Source organism: Pleuronectes platessa, chromosome 5 (genome assembly GCF_947347685.1).
Source record: "Pleuronectes platessa chromosome 5, fPlePla1.1, whole genome shotgun sequence".
In the NCBI taxonomy this organism is placed as follows: Eukaryota; Metazoa; Chordata; class Actinopteri; order Pleuronectiformes; family Pleuronectidae; genus Pleuronectes; species Pleuronectes platessa.
In genome coordinates this window covers 4,820,468-4,848,104 of record NC_070630.1, presented here as the reverse complement: position 1 = coordinate 4,848,104, position 27,637 = coordinate 4,820,468, and the positions used below count along the sequence as shown (strand labels likewise).

General features: G+C 43.3%; 1 protein-coding gene across 1 annotated transcript; it reads left to right on the top strand.

The window, feature by feature from the left end:
* The first annotated feature begins 860 nt into the window (after nt 1–860).
* Nucleotides 861–27,545, top strand: mtus2b (microtubule associated tumor suppressor candidate 2b). The gene is made up of 15 exons (XM_053423118.1): nt 861–978; nt 5,818–7,761; nt 8,331–8,478; nt 9,160–9,351; nt 13,893–14,033; nt 15,641–15,739; nt 16,595–16,791; nt 21,353–21,419; nt 21,751–21,965; nt 22,697–22,802; nt 22,888–22,961; nt 23,049–23,147; nt 23,248–23,367; nt 23,542–23,639; nt 24,748–27,545. Exons 2-15 carry the CDS (start codon nt 6,058–6,060, stop codon nt 24,953–24,955), a joined length of 3,468 nt encoding a protein of 1,155 aa, XP_053279093.1. The 5' UTR covers nt 861–978; nt 5,818–6,057; the 3' UTR covers nt 24,956–27,545.
* The last annotated feature ends 92 nt before the right edge of the window (nt 27,546–27,637 follow it).

Sequence of the window (27,637 nt, the reverse complement as noted above, 5' to 3'; positions counted from 1 at the left end):
GTTTTCTATGTACTCTCCTGTTTCCCACTTTATTTCTGTGTCCATGCAAAATGTATTTGTTTTTAATGAATGCATCATTAATTATTTATAATAAATTCGAATTAAAAATCTGAGGTTCACTACCCTGTGTTTTATGGACACTGCAAAACTGATAATATTACACAATTGTACACATGAAGAACCAGGATTTATCTTTTTATTTTATTACAGTAAGAAATACTAAATGTACAATACGCTCTATGGCCCTTTATGGGGCTATAAATATTGCTTATGTTATTTTACAAATTTTTACATGGATATTTAAAATTATTATATATATTTATACCAAGTGAAGTATGAATATATATACTATATGCATAGCCTCGTACAGAACCATGCACAATATTGCATGTTGCATTTAGCATTTTTAAAAAATAAAAAGATAAATCCTGGTGCTTCATGTGTTTTACAAAATTTTCACATAAATTTAATTACATTATTTTGAATTAGAGGTAGTACTAGTAATTAGTTTTGCACCGTCCACAATACACAGAGCACCTTATCTTACATTTATAATTAATCCACAATATTTAGGCACAGGTTATTAATTAGGATTTTCATGAATTATTCATTACTGATTGAATTAGACACTAGAGCTGAGCCAATGCAAAAAATATTGCATGATAGATTACATTATTATTTATTTTTATTGTTTTTTGGAGACTACTGTACATTTTTGCTGCTGTGGGAAGGTTCTGGAAAATAAAGTGACAGTTTCACCTGCAGGGGGCGACCTTAGTGCATGTTGACATGGGCGTTGGGTCTCTCCCTCTCTCCTCCTCTCTTCCTCTCCTCCTCTTCCTCCTCTCTTCTTCTCCTCCCTGTTTTCCCAGGGATGCTGCTGCGGACCGGAGCCTCTTCATCTCCGCCCGGGCTGGACGCGTCCCTCCTCCCCCGGGCTCGCTGCTCTCTCAGCGGATCACCTGCGGACTGTGAACGGTAAGAAGCTCCATTCCACACCGGAGGTGGTTTTTTCTTCTTCTCGATCTCCATCGCACATCAGCGCTCGTTGATAATTGGATTTTTTGGCACAGCTGCATCTGCAGGAGAGAGACTGCGGATCATCCTGTTATCTGAGCTTTTCTATTAACCTCCTTATTTCCAAGCATTTGTGTTATTTTTCTGCAGGAGTTTCAATTATGATATAAAGCTCCTGCTTATGCAGTCAAATAAAAAAATGTGGGCTCAGCTCCCGCTGTAGTTGTTTGTGTATCTGCAGGTGTGAGAGTCAAACCCCGGAATCTTATAGTTAAGTGTTTTCTTCACCTCTATTATTATCTCGTGTTGGTTTTTCCGCAACAAAACCTGCTCTTCCTCTTTCCCCCCTCCTGCCTGGAATCATGTGTGTTTGCTTGGAGCCTGTGAAATGAGGAACATGGCAGCACGAGCTGGATTAGTAACTGGGAGGTGTCAGGGTTCTGCAGGTGTGACCACAGTTATGTCCAAACAGGCCTGAGGTTTGTCATATTACATGAGGCGTGACAGTGAGGAGCATGTGAGGAGCTTCCACCACCAACAAAGCCTGCACCCTCCAGCATGTGGAAGCTTGCTGATGATAATAATTAAATATAAAATGTGTTAAAATTGCATATTTGTGCATTTGCATATTACATATTTACAATTGCACGTCATGTAAATAGTTTCCTGGTATGTGTGAAGCTGTTGCTTTCACGTGCAGCCCTCACCTTCAGCTTCTTTATGTCTCCACAGCAGATGATCCTCTGTGAGGTTCAGGGTCGCTGAAGCATGAAAAAAATCTTGCCTCCATTTTCACTCAGCCTCAATATTTCATGAGGATTTCCAGTCTGAGCATCAAGTGAAGCTCGCTGGTCAAACCAAGGCCTTGATCTTTGCTCTGCTTCCAACATAATGTGAGACCCAAACAGAAGAAGCTCCTGACAAAAAAACACAAGATGTTCCTCCACACGCTCACACAAGCAGCAGCACGAGGATGCACAGATATTTCACAAGAGGCCTCGATGAAGGTCTGGGCTGTGGATCGGGAGGCAGGTTGCAGAGCGAGCTGCTGTACGATGGGGGGATGGGGACACATGCTCGGGGAAGCGTGTTGAAGGGGAGAACATAAATTTCCTCAATCTCCCTTGTTGCCATTATACGGTGTCACCGCAGGAACATTATCGGCTGTTGCAGAGGCGAGAGCAAAACACGAGAGCCACAAACAGCCAGGCGGAAATACAAAGGGGTGGAGGTGATGGTGGTGTAGAGCTGTGTGGATGGAGATTGGAAAATGGGATGGCAGAGGAAGGGAGCATCACTTCAGTCATTCAGGACGCCGCACATTTATATTCTCTCAGTAAAAAAAGCATTATCCTCCTGTGACACTCAGCTCTCCAGAGATCTGTGCACAGAAAGAGGTTGAGATGAATTAAAAAAGTTTAATCATCTCTGCAACGCTTTAATTTCAGAGTGTGAAGCAGAAAATTATGAAATGCACTGGGTCAGAAGTCAGGAGGAGATGTAGGGAGGGCGTCTCAGATCAGTTCAGATTTGAAGGAAGAATTGTTGCATTTATATTAAAGATGTTAGTTTTAGTTTGTTGCTCTATTTGTGGTGAATTCCCGATAAAAAAAAAATCCATATTTAGTCCTCTTGTATGTTCACCTCTTATTTATTTAATCATAAACAAATAAATAAAGCTTGCTATCATCATTATCTCTGGATTCAAACTTTACGTATACGAACAAATTTAATAACAAGCGAGTCACATCCATCATTCCATTGCTGTGCTGATGAATGTCACATTATGAAGTTCTGCTGCGTGTGTGCTGTGCTATGAGCTGCATTGATTTTTGAGTCAGGATTCAATCTAAGGTGAAGGAGAAACAATCAAGGCTCCACAGCAGCAGAAACAATCCTGCTTCCAGATCCCAGCCTTCATTAATCCAACATGTCATCTCTCATGTAGGAGTCTTTACGAGAGCTGTGGCGGTTGTTTGGTTGCCGAGATGGAAGTTAGTGTCTTAATCATAGAGCACCGATAGGGACCTGATGGTGTGTGTGTGTGTGTGTGTGTGTGTGTGTGTGTGTGTGTGTGTGTGTGTGTGTAGGGAATCTGATTCATCGGCCTGTGTTCTGCAGTGCAGGTGCTGAGGCAGCGTTTTAGTGTGGCGTGGTCTCCTGGGCTGCAAACAGACACGAGTCTCTGGAACGTCTCTGCAGTTTTTCTGTTACATGTACTTGCAGAAATCAAAGGGTCAGGAAATGTGATGTATATTTTACATTAAGGCCTATCTGGTGGTATTTCAATCCGGGGAAACTTGCAGAGAAAAAAGGGAGTAAATTGGAGAGTTGAGGTGATGCAGCGATGGAAGTGGGTCACGTTCTTGCTGTATTAAACTGACGGGAGCTAGAGGAGACATTTTAAACTTTTAAACTCTGATTGCTCGAAGGTGATTGGCTCAGGGCGAGCTCGTCAGGCTGTGATTGGATGAAAACAGAATGTAATGAGATGAGCTGGAACTGTACATTCGACTGAGGAGACTGAATTATTTATAAGCTTTATTCCTCCTCCTCATTCTAAACCTGTGGGTTTGATGCAAATCATCTGCCGGGTTTAACAGGTACAAACAGAGAATTCACTTCCATCGCCCGGAGCTCTTTGAAACAGGTTTATTTTCACTCTTCCACTTGTTCCAGATGACAAACATCTCCCTGGGTACCTGGAGTCAAATCTATTTCTCATGATTCTAAAGGAGCAATGAAAATAAAATAGAATTGAGTGTATAGAGAGAAAGTACTAATTAACTACGGTGGTGGAAAGTAGAAATGAAATAATAAAGTAGTAGGTAATATGACATTGAAATTTAATTACATAAAATATTTCACATGCTATTGGAAATATTGCACATGATAATATATTAATGTGATGATAAGCAAAAATAGTATTGTTACACAAATTGCTAGTGAATGGGGTCAAGTTTCACTGCTTGGTGGACAAAATACAATGAAACACAGAGACCTGACTTTAATTCAAGGCACCAGGCTGAACCTGACACGCTGAGCTGAGTAATGACAAACTGTGACAAGGTGGGGAGTTAATGTGAAGGTGAGAAATAGCCCGAGATCAGAGAGTCTGTCAGGTTCTCTGTTCCACTGAGTCCACTGAGGAAGGTCAGTGTCAGCAGCAGACATCTTTTTATCTGTGCCTGTGGCTGAGGAGTCCACCACTGCTGCTTTCTTCCAATTTCAGAATGGGCCTCCAGGCCAGTACCACATTAATGTTTCTACTTGAGTAAAAGTAAATACTTGCTTTTACATCGACTTTTTAAAACTAATATAAGTATTAAAAGTTAAAGTTAAAGTAAAACCTTCCGCATCATTATGTCTGAGTCCCGGTGGTGGATGGCAGGAGGCGGGGCCTAATGTTACCTGCTCGCTCTGATTGGATCAATGGACCAATTCCCCTCTTGTTATTGACTACTTCTAAAAATATAAAAACCATTTCAGCATGTTTTAGTGGAGTAAGAGGGAAAAGTATCTGCAAATATTCAGTAATGAAGTAAATATACTTTGCTACATCTCACAACTGCAGGTATCATGTGGAAAAACCTTTAGGAGCCACTAATAGATAAATATAAAGCTCTTGAGCAAAATGCACAAAGAACAAAACTCAGTTTGACAAGTCAGTCCCACGAGGCGATGACACATTTAAACATTCCTGTCATTTAAACTCTGACAACTTCCTCTTCCTCTGCTGTGATGCAGGGATCACGTGATGTTGAGCAAACAGCATCTTTTGTTGTTGGAGATTCCCGACACATAAAACAGTCTTTTTTTTATTTTATTAAACGCTTAGAATGCAGGTGGAACACCAGAGGGAGGAGTGAACAACCACACAACACAGTGTGTTGTTTTCTGGCCACAAACCTCTAGAGACAAAGACAACAAACAGGCGCTGCTCTTCAAGTCAAACTGGGACTGTGTATGTACTGGGATCGGTTACGTTTCATGTGTTTACGAGCAGAACAAAACCCATTGCTGCAGAATTTGAATGTTCTTTTATCAACAAACCTGCTTGTGTACTGAAACTATGACCAGATTTGAGATGACAGAAGTAGAAGGATCATGCATTTGTAAATATTCCCTACATTGCTCACAGTGATGTATTCCCTACACCGGAGTATCCATGTGTCCATTTTCTACACAGCTTATTCTTTAAAGGTCACGGGGGGTCTGGAGTCGTTCCCAGTGGACATTGGGTGAAAGGCGGTACCAGGAATGATGTAGTATATCGACATAAAGGCCCCAGAGCAACCGTTCACATCTACAGAGTCTCCAGTTAACCTAACCCCGGTGTACATAGATTATTTAGTCTGTGGGAGGAAGCTGCAGGACCTGGAGATAACCCACACAAACATAAGGAGAACATGCAAACCCATACAGACAGGCCCTGGCCGAATTGGGATTCAAACCACAGACCTTCTTGCTGTCAGTGCATCTCTATGCCGCCCTTCCTTATAGAGTATATTATAGTTAAATATAGAACTCAGTTATATGGCATATAATACATTTCAGATGAGTAAAAAGCCATTTATTTAACCTTCAAATTGACAAATCAGGGCACAACAGATAAGAAAACAGTTCTGTGTTAGAACCGCTGGGCCCCCTGATAACAGTTCACACTCTAAAAAGATAGGGTAAAATTAATTCATGCATTTTTCTTGTACCATTTATTGTGACAGATCAAAGCTCAGGTGTTGAATATGTTTTCATGAAGTAATTTAAAATGTTTTTTCTTTTGGTGTCTTTTCTCTTCAGGATCCGGAGCCCAGATGTCATGAAGCTCCATCTTCTACACGAGGCACGATATTCAACGTTCTGATTTCAGACCGACTGGAGAGAAATGTGAAAACCCCTTCCTGCCTCCTGCTGCTGTGCCGCCACGACCTCTTGATGGGATGTCAGGGTGGACTGCTTCATAACTGATGCCAGGAATGATTGCTCTCTTTTTTTAAAGTGCTCTCGAGGGCACTTAAGAACTCAGAAGTGTTTCCAAAAATGTGCGATCGTGGAGAGCCCTTCAGCGGGGGGGAGCGGAGGAACAACAACCAGCGGGGGGGCGTGCTGGGCGATGGTGATGCCAACGCTAATGACATCCGGGCAGAGGAGGGCGGGACTCAGTCAGGGCCGGTGAGTGGAACGGCACGGCGAGGCCAAGTCGTCATCCTGGGCAAGGACGCCCAGTGTGAAGACCCCGAGCTGGCTGAGTTCGAGAGGCTGGAGGGTCAGGAGCTGGAGACCTACCAGGTTGAGGACGGAGAGGACTTCGTGGGGCTTGCGGAGCGGAAGACGCCTCCGGGGAATTCGTCAGTAGCAGCGGATAATAAGGGCAAGGAAGAGAGGAAGGCCTTCCTGCGTTCTGCCAGCGAGCAGGAGTCCACTGCTTCTCATGTGTCCGAGAGCAGAGAGGCCTCCAGGACTGAGCTGAGCTCTGACACTGACGTCTTTGTGTCCTGTCAGTCCAACATGTCCAGCACTGCCACCGCCGGCAGGTCCCATACGACCGACTCGTGGCACCTTGCCGCCGCCGGTCCTTACTCGACCACCTCGGAGGACCTGACTTCCCAGGCCTGCATCACTGTCTCCGAGCCAGGCAGGGCCGACCCCCCCTCCCGCTCCTCCAGTAAAAGCACAACACACCAGAGAGACGTGGACATTAATCTGAATTCAGCGCTTCACTCGGAGGACGTTGCTTTGAAGGCACAAGTGAGAAATGGAGGCGTTGCGTGCGGGGACGCCATCGATGAGCACAGGAGGAACAATAACCAGAGAGATACAACAGAGGACGATTGTGATCAAGGGAGAAATAAGCACAAGGCTTTGCCAACTACAAAAAACACACATGAAGAACACAACAGGAAAATGGATAAAAGCACACAAGCCGACGAGGCCCCTGATGCGAGCCCCTCCCAGGCTGCAAAGGAGAATCTGTCATCAAGTCCTTCCAAAGCCCTGAAGAAACAAGGATCGTTTGATAACTCCATGAGGAAACAGAACTCTTTCGACAGGAGTTTTAAAAAGCAGCCGTCATTTGAGAACACGTTAAAGAAGCAGGGCTCGTTCGAGCACAGCATCCCCTCCAGCTCCGCCAGTCTGGAGCGGAGGAAGCCATGGGGAAGCCCCAGTCGATCGGCAACGCCACCGCCCCCGAAGGTCATCACCAGTTCGCCCAAGAGACGACCGCCTGTCTCTCCAGCCAAGGTCCCGGGCATCAGGCCGCTGAGCTCGGAGCGCAGCGACTCCCCACAGAGAGGGTTCGGTCACACGGTCAAGCCGCCAGGAAAGATGAGCAGTGGCATCCCCAAACCGGTCGTCCCTCCTCAGCACAAAGAAGCCGAACCCAGGAGGTCTTCTTCTCCCCAGAAAACTAAAAACGTGCGACCGAAAATCATCACCTATGTTCGGGCGAACCCTCAAACCAAACCCCAGGTCACAGAGGCCCCAAATGAAGCTTCTGCACCCCCACTGAGATCCTCCTTCTCCAGTCCACCGGCTCATAAAGCTCAGAAGGTTACACCTCAACCTAAATCCACACCGGTGCTGTGTTCCTCCAACCTGCTGTTTGACAAGTACCGGCAGGAGATGCAGAAGGCGGGGCTTTATCCTCCGGGCGTGGCCCTGACTGGGGCGAGCGGCACCAACCCCCCGAGGCTGAGCAGGAAGTCGGGCAGCTTTCACGAGGAAGAGAAATATCTCCAAGAGGTGAGACTTTGGATTTGACATATTCACAAACCACAATCAGATGTCATTAATGGTTGAAGCCAAGAGACGATAGCTTCAATTGCTTGTGGCCTTTAATGATTCAAACTCTGGAAGAAGCATTAACTTGGTTTTATAGAGAGACACCTGATTTACTGATTGGCCGATATAATTCATCTGATTTGAGACATATTAGTTTCAGAGTCTACGTTTGCTGATATGAAAAATGTTTATTATACAGAATAAACATTGCAGAAAAGACGTGCAGTTATATTTACCTTTAACATAAAGGTTCTATATATTTGGTTTTATTTACAATAAAGATTATGGTTAAATTCTCAAGCATTTCTATGGGTTTGATAACAACATCTCCTTTTTTAAATATATATATATATATATATAATATATAAAGGATAATATTTATGTATTGGAAATGTTTTACTGAGATGTGCAGTGGCTACTGAAGATCTATGTTCAGGCTCTAGAAGATGACATGTATGAAAGTGATTCGAACTCTCAAATGTAGAAGGATTCACAATTTCTGACTCTTCTTAAAAAATCCACTTTACCAGCAGGTTTCTCACGAGGGCGGCGTTGTGTACCGGTCCCCCAGAGCCCTGAAACCTCAGCTGGGGTTAGGGGCGGTCAGCAGGCAGCCTGCAGCCAAGACAAGAGCTCAGCAGACAGGTCAGAGGTCAGCACCCCCCCAGGACTCTGCAGGTGAGATGGTGACCCGATTAGATTTACTCTCATTTAAAATCAGGAGTATCAGAACACGAGGATTTTTTTTTGGAGATCTTATATATAACATCATAAGACATAAGCTTCTTATTTATATGCTTACGTTGTAAAGAACATTCTGGTTTTGAACCATTTAGAAAAGAGAGGGACAGAGATTCCTCCTCTGTCTGCAGCGTTGTGTATTCTCTGCACATCTCGTCCTCTGGTTGTCGAGATGCAGAGAAGTCGATTTTTGCCTCCGTTTCTTTTCCCATGACTATGGATGAGGCACCTTGGCACCTCAACTCTTTGAAGTGCAAAGCATGTGACACACACACACACACACACACACACACACACATTCGAACAACTTGCTCTGCATATCTCTACCCACTCACATCACAAATCATCCCCCAGCCCTGCTGTCTTACTGATCTGAGTTCAGTTTCATCACTGAAAGAAGGTTGACAGAGGTCAGTTATCGGTAATAGGGAGATTAGAGATTAGTGAGATTAGTGAAGTGACATAAATCCCTTTTTTATTCATCGGAGCAGATGCAACTCAGACTGGGACTGCAGATCCCAGTGTCAGTCTTGTAATGGAAATGTTTCGCCAGCATATTTCTTTTCAATATCGTTCTCAGTGAGTCTTATAATTCTCATTTCCTCCGTGCACCTCCAGGAGATCACAAGAGCACAGATCCAGCCCCTAAGAGTGTCCCTCTCAAACCGGGACAGTCTGGTCTCCGTCCTCCGGGCTTCTCCGCCCTGCCACCTGCCCGTCTGGCCTCCTTCGGCTTCGTCCGCAGCTCCAGTGTCTCGTCTGCCTCCAGCAACCAGTCCAACGACAGCGATCCCAGTCGACCCTCCCAGCGTGAGTCCCCATCTCTCTGTATGAATCTGTTTTACACGGGTCGCCAGCCGCCTTCAGCTTAAAGCGTGAGCGGCTAAAAGACGAAAATAGACGTGAGACAAAAGGACATTTCACACTTTAGTTGCATCACGTCTTCTCGTCCTCAGAAGTTCACCAGCAGTTCTGGCTCCCGCTGCTCTCCTCGGTTACTATAGGAACAGCCGCTGGTTTCTTTTTTCATTAACTCATCGAAGGGGGGGAGGGGAGGGGGGGGAGAAAGCTGCTGCACAACAGAGGCTCTGAGGAAGAAACGCTAAAGTCTCCCTCCTCTCTCTCTCTCTCTCTCTCTCTCTCTCTCTCTCTCTCTCTCTCTCTCTCTCTCTCTCTGCCTCTCCTGAGTTTGCAAACTGCAGCATTCTTCTCTCCCCCCCCCGCTCATCAACTTCCTGCAGGCTTCCACTCAGAGGAAATCGATGGCAGCGAAGCACACAGTGTAGCTGAGCTGCTTCTGTCTGTGTGTGATGAGGACGTTTGGAAACGTGTCGTCACAAGATAAGAAGTTGTCGGTTTACGACTTGTTCTCTTATTCATCGCAGAGGAAACGTTTCAGTGAGTTTCAGTACGAGCAGCGTTCTCAAGAATATCTCCAGGGAACCATTTAAAATTTGGTATGAACATTAACTTGGAGGAACTGATTTGAATTTGGTGGTCAGAGGTCAGAGGTCAGAGGTTAAGATCATCAGTGATGTTAAAAAGCCCACGTTTTTGGTCTTGTGAATGCAACATCTCAGGAACACCCGTGAGAGAATGTCTTCAAATTTGTTGCAGACTTCATCTCGGACTTAAGGGTGATTCGATTAGATTGTGGTAGGTGAAGGTCAAAGGTCAATGTCACAGCGACCACATGTTCTGGTAAGAGAATCTAAATCAGCTCTCTATTCATGTTTTATAATCCAGTGCACAAGCAGAAGTGTCTGACCTCTGACTGCGCCGATTGGAGGACACGAGGACGGGTTAGCTCCGTCCTCCTCTGCTCAAGTGTCCCCACATTTGTTCCCCTCATCGACAGCTGACTGCTGCCTCTCGCTACTTTTACTCTCCTCTCCCGAACCTGCTGGAGTCAGAGAATTCTTGGAGCCGCTGGTGCAGACAGGATCCTCAGACTGGAGGGAAAGAAATAGAGGAAAAGCAGCAGCTGTCTCACACAGGGTCCTTCACATGTCTGTGACAGTCCTCCCTTCCCTATTTATAATCCTCAAAATGAAAAAAGTGGTGCTGAAGACAGAGAGTCAGGGTGTGGTGTGTAAGACAGGATACTATGTGCAGCTGTTTGTACGCCAGCTGTTTGTAACCGCCTCTCTCTTGCCTGTGAATCTCCTCTTCACACTTTGTCCGGGCAGATGATGGTCTCTTTCTTTCCGCTGGAGCATCCCCCCCCCCCCTCAGAGAGGCTCAGATGCTCACGTTACTCGGTTATTTTATACCTTTTTTAACTCAGATTCTTCAGAGAACAACCACAGCTCAAGATGATAGGCTGCCATCCTGTAAGTGTCTGTATCTCATTGTGTTTGTTTGGCCTGTCCGTGGAGCTGTTGTTGAATTTACAAGCCAGTTGAATATCTTCTGTGTTCTGCCGATGCTGAGGTTGAATAGATGGGTGACTAACACTCAGTCAGTATATCCATGACACAGCATGCGCCCATATGTTTTGACTGCAACCACATGTACTGGTGATGCGCCCCAGTAAGATGTGACACATGGGATTTATCTGCCCAGTTAACTCCGTGGGAGCAGACATCATGTTTGTGTTTCTGTTGTTGTGTGGAGTTGTTTCGGGACAAGATTCAAAGGTTACGTGGAATCTGTTGTGTTTGGCTCTTCAGTGTGTTTTCCTCTTGAATTCCACGATTTATTTTGTTAGAAGTACCAACCGGATTTCAGTGTTTTTTAAGGCCGTCCATGAAGTAAACTTATCAAACATTAATTGTTTCCAGATCCTACTATTTGATAATTTACGTTTATTCCAATTTTTTTGGGGGCTTTGAATTGTTGGTCAGAAAAGAACAAACTATTTCAATGTCACCTTGATCCTTCTTTTCAGACGTTGGTGTAGCTGCTACCTCATATTCACTTTATGATTCATAGTTAAGCTCTGCGTCCCAGTTCCAAGTCAGACTTCACGGTCGTTGCAGCAGCTCAACTTTCTCTGTGGGGTGTTATAAATATTAAGCCTCTTTTCCTGTGGATCAGTCTCATCCCCGCTGGAAGAAAAGTCTTCAGAGTGTCTGAGAAGTCTCTGGAGACTGAGAGGGACATTTATTCATTTATTTTCAGTTCATCTTCTCAAGAGGAAATCTGATTTAAAAACTGTGAGGTGTAACAATGTGAAGGCTTTTTAACTTCACTGTACAACAGCTTTTCAACTCACTGCAGTTCATGGTGACCCCCGCTGTCAGTCTGTCAGGTTTCAGAAGATAGTACTGTAGAAAGTTTGAGAAAATTAAAGAAAATTTAGAGTTTCTTTTATTTAATAACATAAAACGTATTAACTCATTGCATCGCGAGTTTAGTTAAACAGTTTTTGTCGCCTGAAATAGCCTATAATAGGAATTTCCCTTATCAGCCCATTGGTGTTCTAAAGACTTTAGATTTCTTGTCACTTTCAATTTGATTATAAAAAACGGTAGTTTTACAAAAAGAAAAAACAACAAACCATGTTATTCCTTCCATATCCTGCCTGAATTTGACTCTTCCCAGTATTTACAGATGGTTTAATTGAAGAAAAAGCTTGTTCAAATTAAGAATTAGAAGATAGACGATATGAGAATTGTACATTCAGAAGGTATAATCAAGAAACACTTTATTGCAGAGGCAAAACAAGATGTGCCTGTTCTCTGTCCGCCCTCACATCCTGTGAATTAGTCACCAGCCGAGTTTCGGGCCGTGTTGCTTCTCACTGGTGTGAACACTGAGCACAGGATTCTTAGAGCAGGGGGATGGATTTGCACTGAACATGTAGGATAGAAACAAGCGATGAGCAGTGAGTCCGCCTCTGGACGTCTCCCACAGCCAATCAGCTTCTTTGCTCAGCCTCGATTTGTGTAAGCCGACTCTCCCAGGTGAATTCATACTGTGAGGAGAGAGAGATACTGGGATCCCAGTGGAGCTTCCACTCAGGTCCTCTGGGCACTTTGGCATCTAATCTGCATTTTTAATGCTATCTAGTCATTTCGGTTGTGTCCCTGTTCGATACCATATCTTATATTTCCATACAACAGCTTGTTTTTAATCCTGTTTTCAGCCCAGTTGAACCTGTTCTGCCTCAGATCAGTTTGTGAGGATTTTAATGCACAAACCTGTCGTTCTTTCCTCTCTGAGCGGGTTCAGTTACCTGTCACTGCAGCGCTGCGATTGATTGAGGAGCTGAATATTTCATGATGAGTAATTAGAGCTTCACATCAGCCCAAATGCTGGATTGTCTATTTACTGGAATCGCAGAGACTGAGAGTTAATAATGAAATGATATGAAAGAAAACATCAGAGTGACGATACATCGCAAACACAAAGATCCTCCAGTTCTGTGTTCTCAGTGTTTTGATGTTGGACGGCTTCTCGCTACAGTCTCAGTTCATCTATGAATCAAAGCATTTTTTCTATTCACAGAAAGCTTGAGGCGTTATAACAGCTGTTATGAATAATTAAGATGTTTGCCTCAACTTGCTTTCTTCTGTCCCGGTGAATTTCTGCAGTTTAGAGAAAGAAAACAAAATACTCTCCAGGGAAAAATAGAAAGATTGTGATCTGCTGATACTTCGTCCTAGAAATATAAAAGGAAAACAAAATGTTAGATAAATATCACTGACCTGTAAAGAACTCTTTATCCTGTCGGCCAATGAGAGTAGATTTACAGCACACGACAAATTATGCTCTCTTCGTTTTGTATGTCAAAATAACTGATGTTTTTTACACTTTTTACATTTCATTTTGTTATCATTGATACATTTCTTTACTGATAAATGTGCAAAACAAGAACACGATGTATAAAAATGCATTATTAAGAGAACGCTACAAGACCAACCCCCTTTTATTTTAATTTATTTCATTTTAAGATACAATATATGTTCTGCCAGAAAGTTTTGGTTAAGAATACGCAAATAAAATGGAAAAGTTTCACATATAAATACAAGCAGGGACAGAACACACAAACAAAACAGACTTAAGCACAAAACACACACAGAAACATACTGGGAATCAATGGAATAAATCCCAGATGGAAATTAAGAAAGTATCTCTTGGTGTTCTGTATTATAACACCAAGACAGGCTAATGATTCCAAATTTAAAATATCTTGCAGCTCATTCCAAGCATCGGGTGGATTAAAGCAAAAGGCAAATTAACGTATTAAGTATTAAATATGTTGTGCAGTTTGTCTTTTATATGATTCATGCCTACTATGGAGTTTGTGCAGCTCACAGTTGCCCAACACTTGTATTTCGATCTAAATGTGAATCATTCAAACAAAAAGTAAATTTACATCTTGTTTCTTTTCTCCTGCTCTTCAGATCCAAGCAGTGGCAGCGATGAAACACAGTCACACAAACAACCCCCCGGTGAAACTCCACATGGTCCGAGCCGAGCGCATCCTCCCAACGCCCCCAGCCTCCAGCGCCGCTCCCTGCCCCCCCAGCGCTCCTCACCGATGGGTACGTCCCCCACCTCACATCAATGTCTGTGGAGACAAGAGGGATGTCTGTATGTCTGTGTGTGTGTGTGGTGGTGGGTGTGTGTCTGTGGTGGTGGGTGTGTGTCTGCTGAAACAAGGTCATCGGTCAAGGTTGTTGTTCCTGGTGGATGTGTGAGCGGCTCGGAGGCGTCGGCACCAACACAACAACTCCTCTGCAAACTGATATCATCTCTGAGTTGCATAAGAGACACACACAGTTGGTCAGTGGTGTAGTTTACACAGACTGGTTTACTGTGTGTTACCAGACATACATTCTTCACGAGGGTTACCAGATATGAGCTTGTTCTACATGGTTCAGAATTAGACGCAGAAATAGATGAATTAAGGGATTTATATAGTTTTGAATAGTGTTGCTTGTAAACATTTAGTTTGTTTAAATGGCTTGGTTGACATTGCTCACCTCAATAAGACTTACCTCAAGAAGACCTAGAACATACAAATGAAATATTACCTATATTGTTCTCAGAGCAAAAGTCACCAAGTAGAGTACATTTTCTGGATATAAAATTGATCAAAGGAAACCACAAGTGAATCCTGTTTATGAATTTAATAATTTAGTCCATGGGTGTTACTCTAAGTTGCCTCTGCGAGTTGGGTCTTGTGAGGAAACTCCCTGCAGGTACTCATGTAAAGTTTGTTTGTATATGTAGAGTCTTCATTTAACTCACGGAGCTAAACTGACTGAACAGGAATCATCAACCAAATGAGATTTTCTCACGTTAGCGAAAAGAACGAAGATTCAAAAAGTTGTGTGGGGACAAGGTGACAATCAAAGGGAAGAGCTCCGGGGGGGTGTGAACCTTTAAAAGACAAACAAAGCAAAACCTGCAATTCCGCTGAATTCCTTCTGACTCACGACAGGCAGCAGACTGAAAGGAAAATAACGCACTGCACCACCATAACCTGACGAAGATGAAAGACACACACATGTCACTACTCGTCCCACCTGGTGCTTTAAAGACAGTTAAAGTATGTACATGAGGTGCAGACAGAGCGAAGGATCATCGACTGCCCAGATCCCTGAACCACTCTACTGAAAACGAATCAGGCTTCATCTTAACTGTTGCTCATCGTTGCATCACCTCAGTGATACTCTTCCCTATAATATTCTCCCTCTCTGCTGTTTTGGCTGAACCTTGTTGCCTATTTTGGACATTTTTGCTTCAATATGGAAAATCAACACCATCTAGTGGTCACAGGGGGTATTTCTGTGTGGGGCCCCTGTTTCAGCCTCGGCTTCCTGCAACAGAGCAGTTCCGCCACCTGGAGGTCACTGAACAGCTCTGATGCATTCATGAGTTTTAATGTAGCTGATCAACATGAATCAAATATATACATATTATATTTATATGTAAAATCTCAGTTCGCAATTCAATTGTTAAGTGACAGAATCAAAAATCAGCTCTACCTTTACCGTATTGATTCAAGTATATAAGAGTAAAAGTGCTTTTAACCACTACAAAGATAATGTCCTACTAACAGATAATGTATTTATGAAAACAATATTTCTGAGAGAAAAACAAATATATTACATATTCATTTAACATGTCTTTCTTTACTGCACAGCCTCTAGGAGAGAGATGTCGAAGGACACGGACGCTGTGATGCCACCGAAGTCGTCCCCTAAAAGACTTGCAGTGGTTTCACCCAAACCTCAGTCCCCTGGTGAGTCTAACAGAACATTAAACTGCTCTGTGTGTGTGTGTGTGGGTGTGGGTGTGTGTGGGTGTGTGTATGTGTGTGTGTGTGTGTGTGTGTGTGTGTGTGTGTGTGTGTGTATGTGTGTGGGTGTGTGTGGGTGTGTCATAGCAAGCAATAGTCAATAGTGTAGTGTAGCTGCCACTGCATCTTTAAAATGTCCTCTCTCTCTCTCTCTCTCTCTCTCTCTCTCTCTCTCTCTCTCTCTCTCTCTCTCTCTCTCTCTCTCTCGCTCCGCACTTCATCACAAGGCCGGCCTGCTGTTGCCATAGCAACAGGCTGCAGCAGCTCCCTCAGTGGAATCCAGTCGGGTCAGATTACCACACAACACAAGTCAGCATTTTATCTGTTTCTCAGAAAGCAGCCGGACACAAGAACCACAAGAAAAGAAAAAACAGTTAACAATCAACCAGGCAATCAGAGATTCATTTGTTTGTGTATGTGTGTGTGTGTGTGTGTGTGTGCGACGGAGGAGATGAAATGTTCTTATTGTCGTTTTACTTCCGCAGCAGTGGAGTGCAGAAAATATATTCAATTGAATATAAAACAATTCAATAGCAGGGAGTCCCGGACATTTTAAAATGTTGCTTGATACATTTCTTTATCAATTTATCAATTATTAAAATTATCAATACTTGGTGTCTTTCTACACACTTTAAAATCTTCACAGTTTTTATAAATGTGTTATCAAATCTTATGTACATGATAAAGTTAAAACAAATGGTCCACTTGTTTATGGGAGTTTATTTATTTAAAAACCTTTCCCCAGTCTCATATTCATGAAAAAGTATATTGTATTGATCCCTGTGCTCTGTTCCTCAGCTCGTGGGCCGACGGCAGCGGTTCATGGTTCGGTCCGGACCGACCGGGCCCAGGAGCTGGACCGGGCTCTGATCCAGCAGCTGCGGGAGCGCTGCGAGCAGCAGGCGCTGCAGCTGCTGAGCCTCCAGGCCCAGTTGAAGAAGGCCTCCCTGTGCCTGGACGTGTTCAGCATCACTACCCAGCACTTCTGTCAAAAGGTAGGACGCTGCAGGAGACTGGGACCTGAACAAGAACCTCAAAGAGTCAGAATCAGAAGAACTGATATTGATCCACAGGAAAATTGGGTTTCATTACAGTTACTCTAACCAAGTTTGGATATATGTGCACAACTAAAGAAGATCAATATAAAATATAAATAAGAAGTATGTGAGGTATATATACTTCATTCATTGTGCATTATAGTGCATTATACTACATATACAAATACATAGTACATGTAGAAAGAAACATTTCCGTTCATGACGAAGTTGGACGTCCTGCAGGGATGAATTTTCAGTCCTTACTCGTAGAAGCATTATTGTTTCACAACAACACAACTTGATATATTGTCTGTCAGTCTCAAACAAGATTCTTATCTCTGCCAGCTGGTTTTTATATGAGAATCACAGAAGAGATCATATTTAATCTCACTGTTGATTCATTTTGCTGATAAAACACATTCCTGCTTTGAAAACACAAGAACAACTGTAGCCGGCTTCAGAATCCAACTACAAAGTGTGAAATCTTCACAAGCTCCAGTGACACCTGTAGCATCCGGCTTCTGTTGTCAGCGTCAGTTTGTCTACAAAGGCTTTAAAACCTGACTTCTGTTCCTCTTTGAATCGGTTGGGAATCAGTGTGAAGCAGCAGGTTTTTGTCAGTGAGTTCCTCAGGCTTTCCCAGTTGTTTTGTTTACTGTAGTTTGGATTATTCTACATTAAAGTGCACAGTATCTGGACAGATGTGTGACTGAGCTGGATGGTGAAACTCACCTTGCAGAAGAGTCAGTGTGACTGAGTGTGTTCGGCGTCTCCGAAGTGGATCCAGTGCTTACTCCTCGTCCTCTCCTTCTCCTCTGTTTCCATTTCATCCCTTTCTTCCCCGGCCACACCCACAGCCTCCTCTCTCCAGTGGGAGATGATTAATCAGATCAGAGCCTGAGCCTCTGCTTTTAGTGATCGAACACAGAACATCCACTTAAGGTCCGATGGCTGGAAGATCTTAAAATATATGTATCTGAGATACATCTGCAAATAGAATCTATTGTTAGATATGACTCCACCTTGAAAGCTGTCTTTTAATTTGTTTTTTAATCAGTTCTTTTGAATAAGAAGCAATGTTTACGTGATTGTTAAGTAAATTAGCATTGAGTCTAAAAACCAGCCTGAAATATTTGTTCTGTTATAATGTCTTGTTTACTTTTAAATTAAATATTTCATTATTGGCCAAGATATGATATTTTGGCTGTAGATAGATGGATGTATAGATAGATGGATGTATAGATAGATAGATAGATAGATAGATAGATAGATAGATAGATAGATAGAAAGATGGATAGTTTTATATATTAATTGTTCTATTGAGCAGCTACATCTTTTCCAAGAAACTTTACATCCATTTCTGTTTTCTTTTCCCGCTGTCTGGTTCATGAAGCTATTCACAGAAACAGTAGTTTTCTTTTGCATGAGAACATATAAATTGTTTGAATTGAGTTATTTTGGACGTTATTCCTCCAGTCAGATCCATCCAGGATACCTTATCTTCTATTTACTGTGTGTGGTGTTTGATATGTTCGGAAACGTTTGATGCATTAAGCTATTTTCCCTGAGCTCAGTATCAGAGCTGATAATTGGTCACTTATTGACAATCTCCCTCCCCCGTCTTCTTCTGCTCCACTCTTTCTTTTTTTTCTCAAAGATGCAACAGACCACACATTCACATGCATGTATCCGTGTGTGTGTGTGTGTGTGTGTGTGTGTGTGTGTGTGTGTGTGTGTGTGTGTTGCTCCCTTGGTGTGAGTATGATACAGGGCGGGGGTTTCAGGGGTGGGCAGGCGGAGCTGGGCTTGGGCTGGCTCTGCCTCTTTGTTCTCGCAGTGATAAACGCAAACCAGGAAACAAGGTGAGGCTTGAGTCTTCCCCTCCTCTCCTCCCCTCTCCATCCTTCGCCCGGTTCCCTCCCTCCCCCCCTCTCTCTCTTTCTCTGGCTCTCTATTTTCTCTGCTGCCTCCCCCCGTGCACGCAGCCGGCTCAGGGATGCTGCTGTCTCCTTGCCTGGTATGGGCCATTGCTGCTGTAGGCTCCATCTCCTCCCTCTGCGCTGTCCGGACCAAACGGTAAAAGGCAGAATATTCTGCAGGCGGCACAGAGGATTCCTTTAAGTATGTGTGTGTGTGTTAGCATGGCGAGGAGGAGGTGGGGGGGGGGGCTGACTGTCTGTGTTCATGTATGTGTTGTGTTGGAGCCGGGGCAGAGGATGAATGTGAGCAGGATTGTGCTGAGTCAAAGCCGGATGGTCGGTCGCCCTGTCCCTCTGTCTGTCCTCTGACAGTTTGCAGGGACGTTACATAACAAGCTGCTGTATATCCCTGTTCTCTTCTCTCTGTATCGATCGCACGGTTGCATTCGATGGAGCGTGCAGGAGAAACTCTCGTCCTCGTGTTTACCCGACGGAGCTGGATTTTTTTTTCTCAGCTACCAGAAATCACGTGTGCAGTTTTTTCCTGTGCAGCATTCGTGCATGTGCAGCATCAGCTTCCTGTGCGTTCACTGGAGTCTCCTCAGGATGAAAACAAAACCAGTGAAGGCTCGTCGGAGGGATGTTATGGTCCCACTGAAGCTGGACTGTTGGCCTGGTCGCAGACTTTAGAGCAGTTGATTACAGTCTTTTACAGTGTTTGAGCAGCCGTACTGTAAGGATGCATGTAAATTCTGCAGCGCTGAAGCGATTAGTCAGGAGATGTAAAGAGATGAATATAAATATGTTATAATCCAGTTGTTGTTTTATATTTAGCTGCTTCCAGCTTCTTAAACGTGAGGATTATCTTCATCAAGGAGGTTATTTGTTTAACTGCAAGATTATGTAAAAACCCTCTGATTATTACTTGAAACTTGGCCAGTTCCAGGATTCAGACAGAGGACATTATCTCTCCTTTCCAGGGAATAATAAATGAAAACAATCAGGCATAATTTGGAGACAGATTTCTATGAGTTGGTGCAATTTGGTGCAGCTTGATTGAACTGAGATATGATCCTCTACTTTTGAATGATTATCATTAGGTTTTCTTTTCTCATGCTGGAAACTCACACAGCGAATGTAACCAACAGTGAAATCAATGATGGGATCAGTCGTTGGAGATGGAGGATGTTGCCTGAGCGCAGGGATGTATAGTGAAATCAGAATGCGTGTCACACTCGCCCACGACTCCCTGGGGATCAGAGTCGGGGGGGGGGATTGATGGGTGGGAGGAGAGGCGGAGCTCAGTGGCGATTGATATGGGAAAAAAAAGCCCCTAATGAGGTCATCGGCGTCCCTCCCCTGACGACTGCGTGCACCAAGTAGAACCTCTTAGACGATGACATCACTCACTGTTGAGACAAACTGTAACTGCAAACCATCTCATACATATTTCACCTGCTCCCCTCGGGCTCTCTCGCAAAAAAACGCCGCTTGGTGATCTGCACCTCATCTCCTCGCCACAGCGTGAGCGGCCATCTTGCTTGGTTTTTAAACCAGAGATCAATTAGTCCTTTAAGGGACTGACGTGTCTGCCTCTGTGAGTGATGTCACATCACGAGGAGACTCTGTCAGGCTCAGTGTGGAGACCTCATCAAAGTGGATGTTAAGATGTCGTTGACTCCTCTGTGCTGCTGGAAAGCCTTCCCCCCCAGGAGCCATTAAGACCCTTGGCTTTTACGATCCACATTAAAATTATACGCTGATGTCAAATGTGACGCAGGTCGTTTTTTTTCTATAATTATGTTGCTGCCACGTCTGTTCTTTGATTCACTGGGAGCTCCACACATCGTCCTGGGACCAGAGCTGTGACCTCTGACCTTTAGTCCAGCGTCTTGTTAACATTTATCACACACAGCGTTTCATTTGTCTTGTTTATCAGTGAGTCTGGGCCTCAGCCAATCACACGTAGGTGCATCTCGGAGGAGAGACGGCGGGAATAGCTTATTGAAAGTGCTGGTTTGAGAAAAGGGCAGTTTGGTTTGTGGTTAGAATTCTTTACACAGTCAGGCTGGAGTTCAAACAGGTCGTAAATTAGCTTCTACAAGACAGGAACAGATACGCAGGCTGCTTTATATAACAGTATTTACGTGCTGCATGTGGTGGAACAACATTTCAGTGGAGGAAGCTGCAAATAAAATGAATGTTAATGGACATCACTTTGGTCTGTATTCCTCTCATCTGCAGTCACCACAATGTCAATTTTTAGATTTGAACTCAGGGAGATGTGTTAATTAATATACATGATACCTGTAACAAGAGGCAATGCACAATTTGTATGGATAACACGACAAATACATAGTTAATGTTTCCTGGAGTCTTGATTAAATTGATCTATTAACCTTCACAATGGCAGAGATTAGCATTAGATTGTTTATACAAAAAAATTATAATTTCAATCCAATCCTATATTCCTGTGTCAGTTTTAATTTGTGCCAAAACCGTCACATTGATTCCCCTTACCAAGTTCACTGCTGTACTGTAAGTGTAAGAAATCCTCTCGCTTCAGAGGCGCTCACGGTTTTTATGTGTTTGCATTTCAGAGTGAACGTGCCATTGTGAAAGAGAGGGAACTGTCCCAGGAGCTCGCCAGAATCAGGGATGAAGTGGGTAAGTGGGGAGGGGAAGGCAGCGAGTCACTCCCTGCTCACAGCATGTCATGTATTATACAGTACACTGCTATAAGTGACCCCCGGGGAATCCACTCTGCTGCTGGATGGAGTCAAAAAGAAAAAACACCATGTTTCTAATGATGCTCAGTTTGCAGTATTTACAATTTTAGAACAAACTGACACCTGCTAAATTCAGAAATGGGTTTTTATCCAACGTCATGCAAATTAAAGGACAGATGTGACAACTGGTAAATTAACTTGGTGCATTGTCTTTGCTTCATTTTTGGTTTGTGTTTGACCCTAATTTCCATCTCCACTTTCCACTCCAGCTTTCAGTGTCGCACACTGGGAGCAACTGCAGCGGGAGAAGGAGGAACTGGAGCGTCGCTTCGAGGCGGAGCTGCAGGGATTGCGGGCTCAGCAGCAGAGGGAGCTGGGAGCGCTGGAGGAGCGGCTGAAGGCGAAGCACTTGGCCGAGGCCCGGAGCCTGAAGGCCCTACAGCGGGATGAGCTTGACGACCTACGGATCCAACAGCACGAGCAGGTGTGTGTGCACAGAAAATACAAGATGTAGATACAGAAGTGCCTGAAATCTGTAGTCTGACCAGCAGAGGGCGACTCCATTGATTCTGTAGAATCCAAAAATGATTCTACTTCTCTTTATGGTCTCAACAGCTGTTTTTAAGTCTTTTTTCATTACAGCATGATGTTCATTTTGTTATTTATGGTCCCGTTCAAAATCGCATAAATTCCCAGTATGCATTAGGGTGTTGATACCGTGTGATTGACATCTAGTACCAAGGGAAGCAGGCTGTAGATTGCAGGTGTAGGTGGACGTGCAGTGTCCTCAAGCTCTCTATACCTGGGTTCCCCTTCAGATGGGATGTATAATTAACTGTTGTAAATAGGAGTTGTGGGTTTAGATTAAGATTTTAAGATTAAGATTAAAATGCATTTATTAGTCCCAAACACATGCAGAGACATGCAAAGGCACACTCATGCAGGTAGGGAAATTGAATCTCTGCTTTTGACCCATCTGGTGCAGGACACACAGAGCAGTGAGCGACCATGTACGGCGCTCGGGGAGCAGAGACCAGAGACCTTCTCTGCCCATAGTCCAAGTTTCTGCCACTAGACCACCGCCTCTCCCAACGTTTAGCCTCCCCGTGCACACATGCATTTGTTGACCATCTGACAGAGATGAAACCGGCGACCTCAGAAGCAGAGTTGTAAAAACTAGCAGGTGTTGCTTTAAACGTCTACATCTTGCCCCAGATTGAGGAGATGAGTGAGAACCACGAGGCGTCCCTGGTGGAGATGGAGACGGCTCACAACGACACGCTGACCACTCTGCAGGAGGAGCATGCCAGGACCGTGAAGAGTAAGAAGCAAACTGAAAACCTGCTGTTGTCCTGCTGCTGACTCGCAGGTTCAGAGAGGTGGTGACATGTCATTTCTTCTCTTAGATCTGAAGATGGCCCATGAACAGCAGAGGAAGTCCCTGGATGAAGACTTTCAGAAGATCAGACTGTCGCTGCAGGTCAACAGCTGTCCTTAAAACAAAGTGTTTGTTTTAAACAGAACACATTTTAAGTTTGGTGACGGCAACATGTTGTGTGTTCAACAGGATCAGGTGGACACGCTGACGTTTCAGAATCGCAGCCTCAGGGACCGAGCCAAGCGCTTTGAGGAAGCTCTCCGCAAGAGCACCGATGAGCAGATACTGGTAACGGCTCCGTGATGCTTCACAGGAACAACATGTGATGTTATTCTAAACGTTTTAAAGACTGACGGTCTCCTTCACTGTTGTTGTCTTCTCTTGTCAGGATGCTTTGGCTCCTTACAAACACATTGAGGAGGACCTGAAGAGTCTCAAAGACGTTCTGGAGATGAAGAATCAACAAATTCATCAGCAGGACCTGAAGATTACAGAGCTGGAGATAATAGTAGGCTTCAAAATTATGCTTTTGTCTGTTCAGATTACAGTAGCTATAGTCCAGACGGTTAAATTACCAATGTAACCGTGAAGACAAATTCTCCTTCGCACGATATTGAGCGTATTTCTCTTTTCATTTGAAGAATTTAATATTGTGCACCCTGTGTCCTTTGCTTTTGAGCAGGCTGAAAAGAATGTGTACCTGGAGGAGAGACTGCAGGTGTTGCAGCAGCAGAACGAAGACCTGAAGGAGCGAATAGACAAGACCCTGGTTGTGTCCAGGTCAGTTCAAAATCTTTTTACAACGTCAAGGCTTCCACACCAGAGACAGCCAGTGGCCAGGGCCATTGTACATTCAGGTTGTCCGTCCAATAAACTGAATATCTCAACACCTCAAGGGAATCTCTTCAAATATGGTACAAATATTGAAATGAACTGATATGATATTGATGGTTGAGTTCAAAGGTTAACCCCTTAATGCCTGAGTTAATTTCCAATTCTATCAAAAAAATATTATTTGTGTTTTTGGCTGTCATACAGATGCTAAATTAATTGGAGATTGTTAATTTCAATATAGCATATACAATAGATAATACATTTAGGTATGAGGCGAATTAGCGACATTACGCATAATGGGGCATAACCTTAATTTAACAAATTTTCTAGTCTCTGGTATGTAGATTATTATATTGATGCTGCTTTTGCTTGAAATTGAATATAACATATGTTTCTGTACAATCATTGCTGTTCCATCATCACAGTATTTCAAATACAGCTTAACACCTCATAATGACTTTGCTGCACAGTCCCAAGGGGCTGGTATGTATTTTCAACTCCGACCACTAGGTGGCGGCAGAGTGCTTCCAATACCTTCCTTGGTATGTGTAGTATTTGAACCATCATTCACAATCGTCACCTCGGCGGCATTAAGTCCGGAATGGGGTTTGAGGCAAATTCACGACATTCGTCCACAAGGGGTTAAGGTCATGGTGACCTCATGTTCTTATGAACGTGACATGTCAGCAACACACGTTGGGAATTTCATGTCATCTGGCGCACACACTCACATGGACTCAAGAATTTGGCCTCTTGAAAATGATATCACAAGTCTGCCAAATTTCTGTGGACTGAAACTGCACTGGCTGTTGGAGGCATACAATTGTATAACAGTGTTTCTAGTTCTGGGTATATAACTTATATTTGTACGGTAAAGTTTAGCCTTAAAGTCTAGTGCCAGAAGTTATATTGTCTCTGTATAAAGAGAAGTTATAGGCAAATACAGCCATAAGGAAAATATATCTCTGGGACACTTAGGCAGTACAATTACGACTTTGAAATTTCTTACCTGGCATTTACACTATAACTTTCCCACATCTCTCTTCTTCCTCAGACAACTCTCTCAGGATAACGCCAACCTGCAGGTGAACGTGGAGAAGGAGAGCAACGAGAAGAAGCGGCTGAGTCGTAACAACGAGGAGCTGCTGTGGCGTCTCCAGACGGGAGACCTGAGCCCTCGCATGTCCCCCAGCTCCTCCCCCATCCACCGACCCTCCCCTGGACCGGGCTCCGCTGCCCGCCCACACTCATACCATCAATGACACTCTACAAACTCTTTGCTGAATGTTCCTCTGGGCAAAGGAAAGGGCCTCGCACCCTCGTGATACATTTCCACAGACAAACCCCAGGAATTTTAACTTTTGAACTTAATAATTGTATCAAAGCTCGAGCCTCTTGCCTCCTCTTTTTCTATTCCACACAAATCTCCCACGAAGCAGAACGCGCTGCGATACTGCGGCGGATGAAAGACCGGATCATTGCAGAGGTCAGAGAGCAGGAACAGACTCACAGTGCCTCATTTCCATGTGTTCGCCTTCATCTGCAATCTCCACCTTCTCCTCCAGCGCTCAGGATGATGGATGTACGGCACAAAGCAAACATCCAAATCGCAGAACAGTGAACACAAGAAGCGCCTTTCCTGTCCAGTCTCTTTCCACCAGCAGCGGCACAGGCAACACTTTGAGAGGAAATCACAAAACTAAGTGTGGATTCCTCTGTGGGACATGACAAAGCTTTCATGTATCAGGATTGTATGACTCTCAAGCCATCCAGCCTCAAACGTCTGTCCCATGTTTTCCTTAAACGACCAGATATGTACGACAACATAACAACTCATCATCGTTCATTGATCTGCCAAAATATTTTAGCTATGTTATTGATTATAATTTATTTAAATAGTGTACATGTGTTGGTCTCTTTTAAAGCATGTTCTGTCTTCCGGTTATGATGAAGTTTAATTTTGGATCACTGACAGTGTGAAATGGAGCAGAAGAGTGAAACGGGTGAAACAAGTGACCTCTTGTGACCTTGAGCAGGATTAAATCAAACGAAACCAAGGCCCGACAGTCGCCTCAGATCGGATCTCACTTCCCCGCCCTTTATGCAATTAGACACGTACACTCGAAAAGATGTAATGCAATGACAGGAAGCAGCGAGGAGAAGATAAGGAAATCAAGATAACACAACTGAAAATATGGAAAAAGAAATCCTTACCCTAACCCTAACCCTTATCTGTATCCAAGCCAAAATCGTATAACTTCTTTCCGGGCCCATGTCTCCTCCTTCCACCAAGTTTTGTAGAAATCTGTTCTTTAGTTTTTCTGTAATCTTGCTAAGAAAACAAACAAATAAATCGACAGGGGTGAAAACAAAAGTGCAGGATAAGAAATCGCCAAAGACGGAATCACTCATAGTCGTCCATCAGGTGTAACGACTTCAGATTCATCCTTGTAGGGTGCGGACATTCTTATCAAAAAGTATTTACCTGAACACGTGTGATTCCCAGATCTGTTCATCGTGCTGCATTGATTCACTTTCAGATACGTTCTCTTGTTCTTTCTTTAAATGGTCCTTTCACTCATGTTTCAGAAAAACCTTGAGGACAAATATGATGTGAAAAACATCAGAGCCCGACTGATGTGGATGTTTGGGTCCAATATCGATATTAAAGAGTAAACAGTTTCCATTATGATCTATTAGTATATATTTATATATTTTAAAAGAAAAATTGGCAATGACTCCTATGAGGTTGTTTATCAAACTCTCATGAAAAACTAAATGCAAGTGAAGCTTGACCTTTTGACAACTTGTCCAAAATTTTTATTATAAATAAGTAAAAACAAAACACAAATACAACCAAATATATTGAACTAGAAAAAAAAGATTGACCAAAACAAATATATTGATGTGAAATATAATTTTGTATAATAAAGTTTTTTATTTCAACAAACACAACAACTTTTAACAACCATCCGATTAGATCAGTCGGGCTCTGACGTGTTTCTTCTCTTGGTTTTCTGCAATTTACTTTCGAGGGGCGTAAACATATCCTTAAGTAATTTGCTGCAAGCTGTTACCTCATTTCTCATTGTAGAGAATCTCAGGTGTTGAGAAATATGAATCATCAAAAGGGAAACAACTGCCATAACTTTCATTTGTTTTACAGTAATTGGACTATTTTAGTTTTTACTGTTTTTCCTTAATGCTCATGTTTACATAACCACACAGTTCACTTTCTGTTTAGCAGAATGTGGAAGAATATATATAACAGTGAAGTCAGCAAATATAAAAGTACTTCGAAGAAACATTGCTGTAAATGATAATAACTTGATTTAATAATCAGATCCCCGTGCATAATATAAAATAGGAAAATCTGCTCTGATAAGACTTGGGCTGTAGGTGAGTTGTCGGGTTCCTCTGTGTCACCGCTCGCCTCTGTGTCCCGTGGACATGACGTTGTGCTAATTTACTGAATGTTTGTTCTGCACTTAAACGAGAGGTTTTGTTTACAGTTTACATCCCGTGTACTGTACGTGGGGATGTCGGTACTTCTGTTGATTGTTTACAGGACTTCTGTTGTAAAGATTGTATTCAGTATTTCCAAAACGCTCTGAATGAGTTTTTAAGAAAGCATGTCTTTATAAGGTTGTTGTGTATTTCATCTGATTTTGTTTTTTTTGGTACATTTCTTGTGCATTTCATATATTTATTTATTTATTTATGTGTTCGTCCTCCTCCAGAACTGCACCTGTAGCTTAGCTGGTGAAAATATTGTTGTCAGTGATGAGAGACTTACATCTACACTGTATATGTTGCACTTTGTATTTAAGTATTAAACCACAATATGAAAAACCAAGAGAGCAAAAGTGAGATTTGTAGTCGATATAAAACATAATTATGGTTCATAGCTCTTTTATTTCTTAGTATAAATAGAAAAAAAAATC